Source organism: Perca flavescens, chromosome 12 (assembly GCF_004354835.1).
Source record: "Perca flavescens isolate YP-PL-M2 chromosome 12, PFLA_1.0, whole genome shotgun sequence".
Lineage (NCBI taxonomy): Eukaryota > Metazoa > Chordata > Actinopteri > Perciformes > Percidae > Perca > Perca flavescens.
Genome location: NC_041342.1, coordinates 31,293,432 through 31,307,396, shown reverse-complemented (window position 1 = coordinate 31,307,396; position 13,965 = coordinate 31,293,432). Strand labels below are relative to the sequence as shown.

At 39.1% G+C, this 13,965-nt stretch overlaps 2 protein-coding genes across 6 annotated transcripts; both read left to right on the top strand.

Annotated features, from left to right (window-relative positions):
* Positions 1–627: 627 nt before the first annotated feature.
* Positions 628–8,389, top strand: LOC114564910 (tripartite motif-containing protein 16-like). Of its 5 annotated transcripts, none has more exons than XM_028592580.1 (3): positions 3,444–3,495; positions 3,795–3,831; positions 6,204–8,389. In XM_028592580.1, the coding sequence occupies exon 3, from the start codon at positions 6,463–6,465 to the stop codon at positions 8,164–8,166; it is 1,704 nt and encodes a 567-aa protein (XP_028448381.1). In that variant the 5' UTR covers positions 3,444–3,495; positions 3,795–3,831; positions 6,204–6,462; the 3' UTR covers positions 8,167–8,389. The 5 variants fall into 5 exon arrangements, with proteins under 5 accessions (XP_028448386.1, XP_028448381.1, XP_028448384.1 ...); XM_028592581.1 differs by having other exon boundaries at positions 3,489–3,527; XM_028592585.1 differs by lacking the exons at positions 3,444–3,495; positions 3,795–3,831 and adding an exon at positions 628–659.
* Positions 8,390–11,577: 3,188 nt separating this feature from the next.
* On the top strand, positions 11,578–13,522 carry LOC114564912 (tripartite motif-containing protein 16-like). Its single transcript, XM_028592586.1, has one exon. It carries the CDS (start codon positions 11,578–11,580, stop codon positions 13,243–13,245), a length of 1,668 nt encoding a protein of 555 aa, XP_028448387.1. The 3' UTR covers positions 13,246–13,522.
* The last annotated feature ends 443 nt before the right edge of the window (positions 13,523–13,965 follow it).

The following is a 13,965-nucleotide window of genomic DNA, read 5'->3' as shown; positions in this document are numbered from 1 at the left end:
CTGGCAGACATATAAGCTGTTATAACTGTAATTATGACCATAATCCATAAGGAATTCATTAATTATTCTCTTTTATATACAGTAGCTGAGATTCTATTCAAACATAGTGATTGTGTGGATAAAGTGAATCTGTACATTAAATATTTGAACAAGAGTCATTGAACCGACGTTACTGATGGGATGTGTGAACAAACTGAAGGTTGATATGATCAATAAACTAACATGAACAAAGTATTGTCGTCTTGTCTTTATTCAGGGATCATAAAAAGCTGACAGAGAAAATGTAACAGACTGATAATATCAGTCTGTTACATTTTCTCTGTCAGCTTGAAATACTATACTGTAATGTCATTTTTATGTATGTATGCTAGAAAATGAGATCACTCTTAGACAATAGACCTTTTTCACGGCAGTTATGTTGAAATGTCATAGTAGGAAAAGCACAACTGAAACTGATAACCTTAACGATGGCTCAGTTCCATCAAGTGTCCCAGGAAGTTATTTCAGTGAGTCAGCATGCACAATACCAGGACCTCTCCTAAGTGGAATGCAGCCATCAATAATGGTTTTGAATACACCTGTGCTTTTCCTACTATGACATGTCAACATGTCTGCTGTGAATAAAGGTCTATAAAGTCCTGTATTGCTGAGGAGCAGAGGTGAGGATAGTAGGAAACAGTAGACTGGAAGCCAATTAATGTGATATTGTCTTCTGCAGAGCAGAATGAGAGTATATCTGAGGCACTTTTCATCCTGAAACACCACACAGTACAGTATCCATGTTTAGAGTTTTTTATTACTTTGTGCTTTTTAAAACTCACATTTCCTTTGTGCACTGAGTCAATCAAGAAGATTTATTACACAGACTTAAAAATGTTAAAATAGTGAGAATTAATTTGGTCAAGTTTGGGTGTGAAGACGTTTTGTTAAGTCTTGATGCACATAAGACAACAGATACACTCTTGAATCAAATCTTAAGACCGGGGGAAACATTGCAAGTTTTTCGCATTTCACGCTAGTGGATCATAACCGGGTTGTAAGTACTGCTTCAAAATACCAAAATAAGAAACAGGAGCAAGAGACAAAAAATAGAGTAGGCAATTTATTGAAAACTGCATTCAAACTTAAACAGGCTGTTCATCAGCTGATCAAAAGTTTAAGACCATAGACCAAAAGTAAACCCAAAACAGAACTAAAAGTGTCAAAAAAGGACTCAGTTGTGAGTAGCCCCACCGTTCTTGTTGATCACTTCAAACACTCGTTTCGGCATGCTTGATGCAACTGTTCCCAGGAGGCTGCTGGGAACGTTGCTCCATGTGGTGAAGATGGCTTCACGAAGGGCATCCACGGTCTGGAACTGACGTCCGTTTTTGTAAACTTCCCTTGTCATCCATCCCCAAATGTCCTCAATGGGATGAAGATCAGGAGACCACGCAGGATGGTCCAAAAGAGCAACGCTATTCTCCTGGAAGAAGTCCTTCGTCAGGCGGGCGGTGTGAATTGCAGCGTTGTCCTGTTGAAAGCTGTCCCTGGACAACCTGAAGCTCCATTTTCCCATTGAAGGAAAAAGCACCCCAAATCATGATGGAGCCTCCTCCACTGTGCCGTGTAGAAAACCTCTCCGGTGGGATCTCCTTCTCATGCCAGTAACGTTGAAAGCCATCAGGACCGTCCAGGTAAAAAAAAAATCTCGTCAGAGAATAAAACTTTCTTCCACCTTTCAATGTCCCATGTTTGGTGCTCCCTTGCAAATTCCAAACGGGCAAGTTTGTGACGTGGGAGGAGACGTGGCCTTTGAAGAAGTTTTTTGTTCTTGAAGCCCTTCTCTCGCAGATTACATCTTATGGTTATTGGAGTACAGTCAGCACCAGTAAGGGCCTGAATTTTGGGTCGAGGATCGACCTGCGTCTTCACGGGCAACCCGTCGGATCCTGCGGCTCAGTGCAGGTGACATTTTTTTGGGTCTACCACTTGATTTTTTTGTCCCATAACTCTCAGGATATTTTAAGAAATGTAAACTGACTGTCTTACTGCGTCCAACCTTGGCAGCGATGGCGATTTGCGAGAGGCCTTGCTTGTGCAGCTCAACAATCCTGCCACATTCAAAGAGAGAAAGCCTTTTTGCCTTTGCCATCTGGAGATCATGACAGTGTGACTGCCTGAAGAACAATGACATGAAAGCCATATTTTTGTGCAGATTTTACCTTTTTATGCCTATGGTCTTAAACTTTTGATCAGCTGATGAACAGCCTGTTTAAGTTTGAATGCAGTTTTCAATAAATTGCCTACTCTCTATTTTTTGTCTATGGCTCCTGTTTCTTCTTTTGGTATTTTGAAGCAGTACTTACAACCCGGTTATGATCCACTAGCACGAAATGCAAAAAACTTGCAATGTTTCCCCCGGTCTTAAGATTTTGTTCAAGAGTGTATTGTGTAGTGGATTCTTTACATGCAAGTATTGCATGTTGTTAAATTCAAATTGAATAAGTCAGAGGAATTGTAACGTACAGCCTCAAATTCTAATTCCCAAATACTATTTTCAACCTGAGAGCTCATGTAAATAATATTGTGCAAGGAGGTGCACAATATTAAATAATATATATACTGCTTGCACACTTTAAATAATTTTGATTACAAACTCCTTAAAGAGCTGAAAATTTTGATAATTGAATGGTTCTGTAGCTGAAAGTATTCAGAAGCAGTAGCGATGCAAAACATGTACGGAGAATAATAATTAGTATTACGATTTAAATAACCTCATAATACTGTGAATGCTGAACGAGTATTCACACAGTAAATAGGAATTAAGTCATAAATCATGCTAAATGGTGTGTGGCTTCCTTTAAAATAAAGTCAGTTATCTGTGTAATTAAGGCAGCCAGTTATGGTCAAAGGTTGAAACTTACCAGGATATCGTTAGTGTCTGGCTGTTGTATGCAGGGGGAACCTGAATACATTTGGCTTATTTTAATTTGCCCATCCAGTTTTCTGGGGGCCCACCTACAATCAAAATCCTGGCGCCGCTAGTGGTACACAAAATAATGTAAAAATCTGAGGTCATTTTTACTACGCTTAAAAAGTTGAATATTTAAACAAGTTTCTAAGGGATTTCAAAGTTGAAATGCAGCCATAATGTATGAAAGATTATAAACATTTCAAAGTTTGAATGTAGTTCTTAGCTGAGAGTGTGAATGACTAGATGTGTTAAAAACAGTGAAAGTGTCCACCTTTTGAGAGAAAATCCCTCCAGCTGAAAAGCATGAATGCTTAAATATACCCACTGCAATACATTAGACCACACCACTGTCTAACAGCCTTGTGTAACAGAGTTAAAAATATTAATTTAATTGTAATCATTTAATGATGTGTTGCGTATTTGTGAATTTTGATCTTATTGAGTTTAATTTATTTATGGTATTGCTATTGTTTCCTGCGGAGATGAACTGCGCCTGCGCCTCTATTGTACCTCCTAAGCTGCCGTAGCTTTCGTATGAGGTAGGTCGCATAGATATATATATACCTATGAGGTAGGTCGCGTGTAAAATGCTGCTGCGCTATTTTATTGTTTTTTTTGAGAAATTGTGTTGTCACCCTTCAATATGTATTGTCTCAAAGTTAATACGATATTCAATAGCTGTTTTGTGCAGTTTTTACGGTTAAATATAGGTTTTAACGATGCTTTGTTTAACTCTTTCTTTTCGCTCCATTTCGCGCTGTTAGAGTCCAGTATAATGTAAATAACGGAGGCTCTACAGTCCATGTTGAGGGTGTGAATTCTGTTATTTCATGTTTAGGTTGAAGAGCCAGTTAATGCCATATGGTCTCCTGCAGGTATGTGTACCTCTTTGTTGGATGTTATATTCTTTTTGTTATCTGTGCAGTCACCCAAACCCACGTACGGTTTAACTTTGCCCAGTGAAACTGTCAGGAAGTATAAAAATATTGTTTCTCATGTTTTTCACATATATTGTTATAATTCAAGTAGGGTTTCCTCAGTCTATTCTAATGGCTCCTGTTGGCTAGCAATGTGCACATTAAGAGTTGAATGAAATGCTATATGTATGTATGTATGTATGTATGTATGTATGTATGTATGGTAGAAAATGAGATCACTCTTAGACAATAGACCTTTTTCACAGCAGACATGTTGAAATGTCATAGTAGGAAAAGCACACCTGAGATTGATAACCTTAACGATGGCTCAGTTCCATCAAGTGTCCCAGGAAGCTATTTCAGTGAGTCCGCATGAACAATACCAGGACCTCTCCTAAGTGGAATGCAGCCATCAATAATGGTTTAATACACCTGTGCTTTTCCTACTATGACATGTCAACATGTCTGCTGTGAAGAATGTCAATAAAGTCCTGTATTGCTGAGGAGCAGAGGTGAGGATAGTAGGAAACGGTAGACTGGAAGCCAATTAATGTGATATTGTCTTCTGCAGAGCAAATACATTTTTAGAGCTGCAAAGATTAATCGATTAGTTGTCAACCGTTAAATTAATTGGCAACTATTTTGATAATTGATTAGTTTGAGTAATATATATATATGTGAATATTTTCTAGTTTCTTCTCTCCTCAATAAACTGATCCACATTTTTCACCATGATTTGACATTTTATAGATCAAACAACTGATTGATTAATCGAGAAAATAATCTGCGGATTAATCGACTATGAAAATAATCGTTAGTTGCAGCCCTATACATTTTGGAGAACCGTCAGCTGAAGTTGTCTGTTTCCATACCCTGTCCACTTGTGTTACACTTGCTAAACCTGTTCTTTGACTCTTTAAACCTGTCCTTGCCCGACCAAAAAAAAAAGTATGGTATTGTTTATCTTTCCAGTTTTAGCTTCAACTGCTGTGAGCTGTAAGGGACTGTGTATGATAGAATGTGTAAATATGGGTTAATAGGTGTGGCAGCAATCACTTCAGTGTGTAATGTCAGGACACTATTCCATTGTTCAGGTGAGCGTGTGGGAGAAAGGATCCAGGGCTAAACATAGCCATCTACAAATAGCATGCACAAAGCAATGTTAATGGCTAACATTAATAACTAGAATGTAATGAGCTACCAATTAAAAATTAGCAAACACAAAGGCATTCATGTAACCCACGTGTGTCAAACTCAAGGCCCGCAGGCCAAATCTGTCCCCTTGCAGATTTTGATCCAGGATGCATATCAGTTTAGGTTCACAATAGACTTTGGCCCACATAGTTTTTATAGCTTTTTTCAATGGTTTTTTTCCGATTTTTTTTTTTTTTTTTCTTGCTACTTTTTCCAATGTTTTTTGGCCAGTTTGACTTTTTTGGGTCTTTATGTCGACTGAGCTGTAAGTGAGATGATTATATGAGACATACAAAAAAAGATGCTTGACTTTTACGATGAAATAATAGCATGTGAATAACCTAAACATGTCTGGCCCTGGATGTGATTCTTGTTTTGCAGTGTGGCCCTTTGTGGAATTGAGTTTGACACCCCTGATGTAACCTATACAAATGACAGTGATAAGAATTATAATAAGCATTTAAACAGAATAGCATAGAAAACGATAGCTATTAGAATTATAAATAGCTATTAGAATGTAAAACACAGTTAAACAGACTATTACAAGCTAGCCTGCTAGCTCTGAATCCCATTGTAAGCTAACAGAAACCTAAATACATTCACGGCTAATAAACACTGTGTGTTACCTAACACAACAATTAAACTTACATTTCCATGGACGCACACACTAGAAAGAAACTGTCTGTCTAAACTCAAGTCCAGCTGATGTCTGCTCCTCTGTGCTTCTCACTCACTGCTGCGTCGTCACGCAGAGTGCACATGCAGAGCACATGATCAGGCACAGTGGATACAGAATGGGAATGCATGCACAGGGGCATGGCCTTTTTTTTACAGACTGAATGAACTCTACAAATGTATACTAGGGGTGTAAGAAAACATCGATACACTTGAATAATGCAATATTTTATTTTGCAATACTGTATCGATTTTATATCGGCTTACGCACATTATCGAAATATATTGAATCGTAACCCATGTATTGTGATGAGTTTTGTTTTGAAACAAAATTTTGAACTGAGCCATGTTGGTTTTTGAAAAAGCAGAGTTTTCAGGATGAAACGGATGCTAGATTCTTGCCAATACACAGCCCTAATGTATACGGTATATATCATTAATAATTGTTCTTCTCTTCACAGCATGTTGAAACCCAGTGTGCTGCGCTGCCCCGCCCCGTTAAGAGAAACCTCCTCCTGCTGGAAGCATGAAAGCCTGATAACTCCTCCCTCTTCTTCCTGATCTCAAACACAACCAGGTCCACGCTGAGCACTAGCTGACTTGTTATCTCCAACTCACGGAAGGAACAGGAACAAATGGAAGTGAGTTATTTTTGAGTCAGAGCACAGACTCATATTTCTGTTCAGAGAAACTCTCAAACAGTCACTGCCACCAGGTGAAATGGCGCAGAAAAGAGTTAAGCTGGACCGGGAAAGCTTCTCGTGTTCAATCTGTCTGGATCTACTGAAGGATCCGGTGACTACTCCATGTGGACACAGCTACTGTATGGACTGTATTGAAGCTCACTGGGATGGAGAGAATGAGAAGCGAATATACAGTTGTCCTCAGTGCAGAAAGACTTTCACACCGAGGCCTGTCCTGCTGAAAAACACCATGTTAGCAGATTTAGTGGAGGAACTGAAGAAGACTGGACTCCAAGCTGCTCCTGCTGATCACTGCTATGCTGGAGCTGAAGATGTGGCCTGTGATGTCTGCACTGGGAGAAAACTGAAAGCCCTCAAGTCCTGTCTGGTGTGTCTGGTCTCTTACTGTGATCAACACCTCCAGCCTCATTATAACTCCTCTGCGTTTGAGAAACACAAGCTGGTGGAGCCCTCCAAGAATCTCCAGGAGAACATCTGCTCTCGTCATGATGAGGTGATGAAGATTTTCTGCCGTACTGATCAGCAGTTCATTTGTTATCTCTGCTTAATGGATGAACATAAAGGCCACGACACAGTCTCAGCTGCAGCAGAAAGGACTGAGAGGCAGAAAGAGCTCGAGGGGAGTCGACAAAACATCCAGCAGAGAATCCAGGACAGAGAGAAAGATGTGAAGCTGCTTCAACAGGAGGTGGAGGCCATCAATCGCTCTGCTAATAAAGTAGTGGAGGACAGTGGGAAGATCTTCTCCAGTCTTATCCGTTTCATTAAGTTCAGAAGCATTGCTGTGACTCAGCAGGTCAGATTCCAGCAGAAAAGTGAAGTGAGCCGAGTTAAAGAGCTTCAGGAGAAGCTGGAGCAGGAGATCACTGAGCTGAAGAGGAAAGCCGCTGAGATGAAGAAGATCTCAGACACAGAGGATCACAACCAGTTTCTACACAACTACTCCTCACTGTCACCACTCAGTGAATCTACATCCAGCATCCATATCCGTCCTCTGCGCTACTTTAAGGATGTGACAGTGGCTGTGTCAGACGCCAGAGTTAAACTACAGGACGTCCTGAGAGACCTATGGTCCAACATCTCTCTGACAGTGACCGAAGTGGAGGTTTTACTGTCAGATCAACAACGAGAGCCCAAGACCAGAGCTGAGTTCTTAAAATATTGGCGTGACATCAGACTGGATCCAAACACAGCACACCCAAAGCTGGTTTTATCCAAGGGGAACAGAAAAGCAACAGCTGTGGAAGAACAACAGCCTTACCGTCGCCACAAGGACAGATTCACCACTACTTTACAGGTCATGAGTAGAGGGAGTTACACTGGACGTTGTTACTGGGAGGTGGAGTGCTTTGGGAGATTTTATGTCGCAGTCTCATACAAGGGTGTCCGCAGAAAAAAGAAAGCGACTGCATGTGCATTTGGACTCAATGACAAGTCTTGGGTGTTAGATTGTTCCCAGCACAAATATACATTTGTGTACGACTCAGAGGACACACCCGTCTCGGGGCACGAGGTCACCAGACTAGGAGTGTACCTGGACCACAGCGCAGGTACTCTGTCCTTCTACAGCATCGCTAAAACCATGACTCTCCTCCACAGAGTCCAGACCACATTCACTCAGCCTCTCTACGCTGGACTTGGGTTTTTCTGGTACGGATCCAGTGCTGAGTTTTGTGAATTAGAACAGACAGATGTCGTGGTTCAGTTCCAGAGTTTTTGAGTGTGAATGTTTGTTGCGGAGAGCTGTTTGTTTCTCTTCAGCCATCGATGCTCGTTCTGATGTTTGTTGACTTGAACTAAAAATGGAAAACCATTCTGCTAAAATACAACAAATTGCTTGTTGAATTTATAACAAACGAAAGGAAATATTTTCCAACATTATTTTATTGAACAAATTTAACATTTAATTGAATATAAAAGGAACCACTAAAAAATAATGACAGTATATTTTTTAACTGTAATTTTCTACTGATATTTTCTTTCAACTAACACAAAGAATCTCTGAGTGTCTTTCACGATATGTTGCAGCCTTTCGCAATGTGTATATTGTGCCAGTTGATATTGCGATAACGATATATTGTGCAGCCCATACTCCATATCAGTATAAGCAATATGTAAAACACAACACAGACAAGACAACAAAAGTTAAATACATTGCAGTCCATAAGTCTCATACAGACATTTGTTCCAATGCTTCCAAAAGCAAGAAGTGTGCCTTGTGTCACTCTGTGTGGGGTCTGTTACAGCCATTATAATTACTTTGTTACGCGACACATGAATGTGTATACATTTGGGAGGTTGTAGGTTCCTTTATCATAGATATTTTGTTCTCACCACTTTGTAAATTTTTAAAGAAATCGATAATCACATTTACATTGATTTGTTTGGCAGACCTGTGAGTTATTATAAAACTAATTATCCTAATCAATAAGGCTATCATTTAATATTCTATTCAACATAGCTGAGATTCTGTTTCTCTCTCTCTCTCTCTCTCTATATATATATATATATATATATAAAAGTTTGTCAAAGTTTATTCGCTTTTAAAAAAAATCTGCCTTTTTCAAAGTTTTGGTTACTGTTTTTGAAGTTTGTCTTCCTTCTTTCTACGGTTTGTTTTTGTCGCTGTTTTCTATGTTTTTGATATATTATTTTCCACCTATTCTTGCCTTACTTCCTTCTTTCTTCCATTTCTTTCCATGTTTTTACGTTTTCTTTTTTTTTTTTTTAAGTTTTTGTTGCCTTTTTTCATAATTTAAATGTTTTTCAGTTACATGACTGTTTGGTAAATCTATCGCTGGTCAGGGGGTACTTGGCTTAAAAACACAGTTCAAATGGGGTACATTATTGAAAATAATTTGAGAACGACTGCATTAAACCATTGAACAAGAGTAATTTAACAGACTGAAGCTTTACGTGACAAATAAACAAACTTGAACTTTCAAGTATATTCTTCTTGTCTTCATTCCAGGGTTTAAACAAAGCTGATGGAGTAAATATAAAACTGATATGAGAGTATAACTGAGGCAATTTTCCTCAAACACCACAAAGTGTTCATGTTTCGAATCAGTCAGTCTCGGTCCTTTCAACTTTCCAAATAAAACAGCTTTGTCACAGAGAAATGAGCAGAGTTTTCTATCACTTATTGATTTTTACAACAAACATTTTCTTTCTGCACTGAGTCAATTAAGATTATTTGGTAATTACTTTAAAGTAATGGAACACATAGAATAACAGGTAGTTGAATCTTTACATTTGGTTTCAAGTATGTCCACGTTTCATCAGAATTCAAGAAGCCAGAGACATTTTAACATTTGTGTGAACAAACTGACACAGTGTGATACTATATCTTTTTAATTGTCTTTGCTGATGTTGCTTGAAGTCTGGACATGTCTTCACAGCAGATTAAAAATGTGAAAACAGACGCCCAACACAAGAGGGCGCATTCATCCTGCTAACCTGTGGTGTAGTGGAGGTTAAAGCTGGTGACTTAAGGTGCCTGTATGTTTTACTTGAGAATACGTTTGATAGAAAATCTTTGTAATATGACTAGAAAAATGCATTTCCTGCAGAAAATGTGTGTGAATGCTGAAAAGCTATCAATCTAAAGAAGAGCAGTACACTCCTATTATAAACTCAGAAAAGGTCTGATAATAAGCATGAAAATAAAATGGTAGGAGTAGAATTTCAAATTGGGGTGGGTTAAAAGAGGATTTGAAGATTTTCTTCATTGAGTTACATATATATATATATATATATATATATATATATATATATATATATATATATATAAAAAAAACTAACAGTTTTAAAAAGATGAATATTTTATTACAACTAACATTTTCTTGTGCATTGAGTCCATAAAGAGGATTCGTTCCTGACACAAATAACACAACCTACAGTATATTGAGTATGTGAATCTTTATATTTGGTTTCAACAATTTCCATGTTGTTTAATCAGAATTCAAGGATTAATAGCATTTTAACCTTTGGCCACATTCCCAAATATTATTTACAACCTGAGAGTTGAAACTCTTCTCTATCATGTTTCCCACGTGCCCTGAATGCAGCATCAGTAGTACAGGGTGTGTCTCATGTCAACCAACTGACACAGTGTGATATTACATATATTAAAATTCCTCTTTACTGATGTTGTTTGAAGTTTCATCATCTCTCCCTGCAGTGAATGTCACAGAGGTTAAAAATGTGAAAACTGATGCAAACCACCAGATGGGGCCTTCATCCTGCTAACCTGTGATGTAGTGGAGGTTGAAGCACCTCAGCTCACTTTGTCTGCATGTTTTACTTAAAAACATGTTTTTAGGCTGATAGAAACCTAGAAAAATGCATTTCCTGCAGAAAATCAGCTATCAGTCTAAAGAAGCCCAATACACACCTATTATACACTCAGAAAAGGTCTGAAAATAAGCATAAACCTCAAACTTTGATACACAAAAACTTTGAATGAAATCTCTAGCTGAACGTATGTGGAAGTAGCATTTCAAAGTAGGGTAGGTTATAGAGGATTTGAAGATTTTCTTCATTGGGTTACATAATTTTATTTTAAATTTTAAAACGTATACATGCTAGAAAAAAGTTGACTGCAAGGACACATGTCCTTAAGGAGCTAAACATTTTGATGGTTAAATAGTTCTGTAGCTGAAAGTATTCAGAAGCAGTAGCGATGCAAAAAATGTACCGAATAATAATAATAAGTAGTTTCAAATAACATAACATTACTGTGAATGCTGAATCATCATTCACAAAATATAAATATTGTGTCATACATCATGGTAAATGGTGTATGGCTTCCTTTAAAATATAGTCAGTTCTCTTTGTAAAGTTAAGGCAGCCAATTATGGTCAAAGGTTGAAACTTATCAGACATGTCTTATATGAGTGTGCAACTCATATAGAATTATTTTACAACTAACAACTTCAATGTGTTCAGATGTGGATAGGTTTTAACTGAGGCTTCATTTTAAATGAGACAAAGTTCAAGCTCTGTTTCTGCTGTGCCTTTACCTAGAATAAATCATAGCTGCAAAACACGCCCTGTTTAGATCAGAGCTCAAACTACCTTCAATTCTCAGGGAGTGAGACTCAGACAGGTGTTGTCACAGAGAGGTGAAATGGCGCAGAAAGGAGTTCAGCTGGACCAAGAAACCTTTTCTTGTTCGATCTGTCTGGATCTACTGAAGGATCCGGTGACTATTCCCTGTGGACACAGCTACTGCATGAACTGTATTAAACGCCACTGGGCTAAAGAGGACAAGAAGAAAATCTACAGCTGTCCCCAGTGCAGGCAGATCTTTCGACAGAGACCTGTACTGGTGAAAAACACCATGTTAGCAGATTTAGTGGAGGAGCTGAAGAAGACTGGACTCCAAGCTGCTCCTGCTGATCACTGCTATGCTGGAGCTGAAGATGTGGCCTGTGATGTCTGCACTGGGAGAAAACTGAAAGCCCTCAAGTCCTGTCTGGTGTGTCTGGTCTCTTACTGTGAGAAACACCTCCAGCCTCATTATGATGTGGCTCCATTAAAGAAACACAAGCTGGTGGAGCCCTCCAAGAAGCTCCAGGAGAACCTCTGCTCTCATCATGATGAGGTGATGAAGATATTCTGCCGTACTGATCAGCACTGTATCTGTTATCTCTGCTCTGTGGATGAACATAAAGGCCACGACACAGTCTCAGCTGCAGCAGAAAGGACTGAGAGGCAGAAAGAGCTCGAAGGGAGTCGACAAAACATCCAGCAGAGAATCCAGGACAGAGAGAAAGATGTGAAGCTGCTTCAACAGGAGGTGGAGGCCATCAATCGCTCTGCTAATAAAGTAGTGAAGGACAGTAAGAAGATCATCACTGAGCTGATCCGTCTCATGGAGAAAAGACGCTCTAATGTGGAGCAGAAGGTCAGATTCCAGCAGAAAAGTGAAGTGAGTCGAGTCAAAGTGCTTCAGGAGAAGCTGGAGCAGGAGATCACTGAGCTGAAGAGGAAAGACGCTGAGATGAAGAAGATCTCAGACACAGAGGATCACACCCAGTTTCTGAAAAACTACTCCTCACTGTCACCACTCAGTGAATCTACATCCAGCATCAATCTCCGTCCTCTGAGCTACTTTCAGGATGTGACAGAAGCTGTGTCAGAAGTGAGAGACAAACTGCAGGACGTCCTGAGAGACACATGGACAAACATCTCCCAGGCTGTGACTCAAGTGGATGTTTTACTGCCACAACCAGAGCCCAAGACCAGAGCTGAATTGTTAAAATATTCACGGGAAATCACACTGGATCCCAACACAGCTCACAGACTGCTGTTATTATCTGAAGGGAACAGAAGAGCAACAGTAATGGAAGAAGAACAGTCGTATTCTCGTCACCGAGACAGATTCTCGGACTGGGTTCAGGTCCTGAGTAAAGAGAGTCTGACTGGACGTTGTTACTGGGAGGTGGAGTGGAGAAAGAATACAGCGACTGTAGCAGTCGCATACAAGTACATCAGCAGACGAGGTGACCCGGATAAATGTGCATTTGGACTCAATGACAAATCATGGGCGTTAGATTGCAACATAAAGGGTTCTTCTTTTGTGTGCAACAAAGTCTGGACTACCGTCTCAGTTCCTCCGACCCCCAGAGTAGGAGTGTACCTGGATCACAGTGCAGGTCTTCTGTCCTTCTACAGAGTCTCTGACACCATGACTCTCCTCCACAGAGTCCAGACCACGTTCACTCAGCCTCTCTACGCTGGAGTTGGGTTTTTAGTTTATGGAGACACAGCTGAGTTCTGTAAACTGAGTTAAACTCTGGGTTTTAACTCTAATTTATAACTCTACTAATTTATTTTGTCTCCATGTTTGTTGCTGAGAGCTGATTGTTGGGGCATTTCTTCACTGCACAGGCATCACCTGTCAATCAAACATTATGGGATGTCCTTTGACATCTTCTCATTAGCTGTTGTTGTAAATGTTTGAGCTCCTTCCTGTGTCTGTTTAGCCACGGAGGCTACCACTGCTCATGATGATGTCTGTTGACCTGAACTGACTTCTGAACTACTCTGTGCTCTAAATGTCTGATGAATATTTGTATTGATGCATTTGTACAGTTCTTTTATTTTATTTTATTTTATTTTAACTAATTTTGTGTAAATTTGTAAAGAAATCTATAATCACATTTACTTGTATTTGTCTGGCAGACATATGATCTGTTATATAACTGTAATTATGATCATAATCCATAAGGAATTCATTAATTATTCTCTTTTACATACAGTAGCTGAGATTCTGTTCAAACATAGTGATTGTGTGGATAAAGTGAATCTTTACATTAAATCATTGAACAAGATTCTTGGAACTGACGTTACTGATGGGATGTGTGAACAAACTGAAGGTTGACATGATCAATAAACTAACATGAACAAAGTATTGTCTTCTTGTCTTTATTCAGGGATCATAAAAAGCTGACAGAGAAAATGTAACAGATTGATATGAGAGTATATCTGAGGCACTTTTCATCCTGAAATA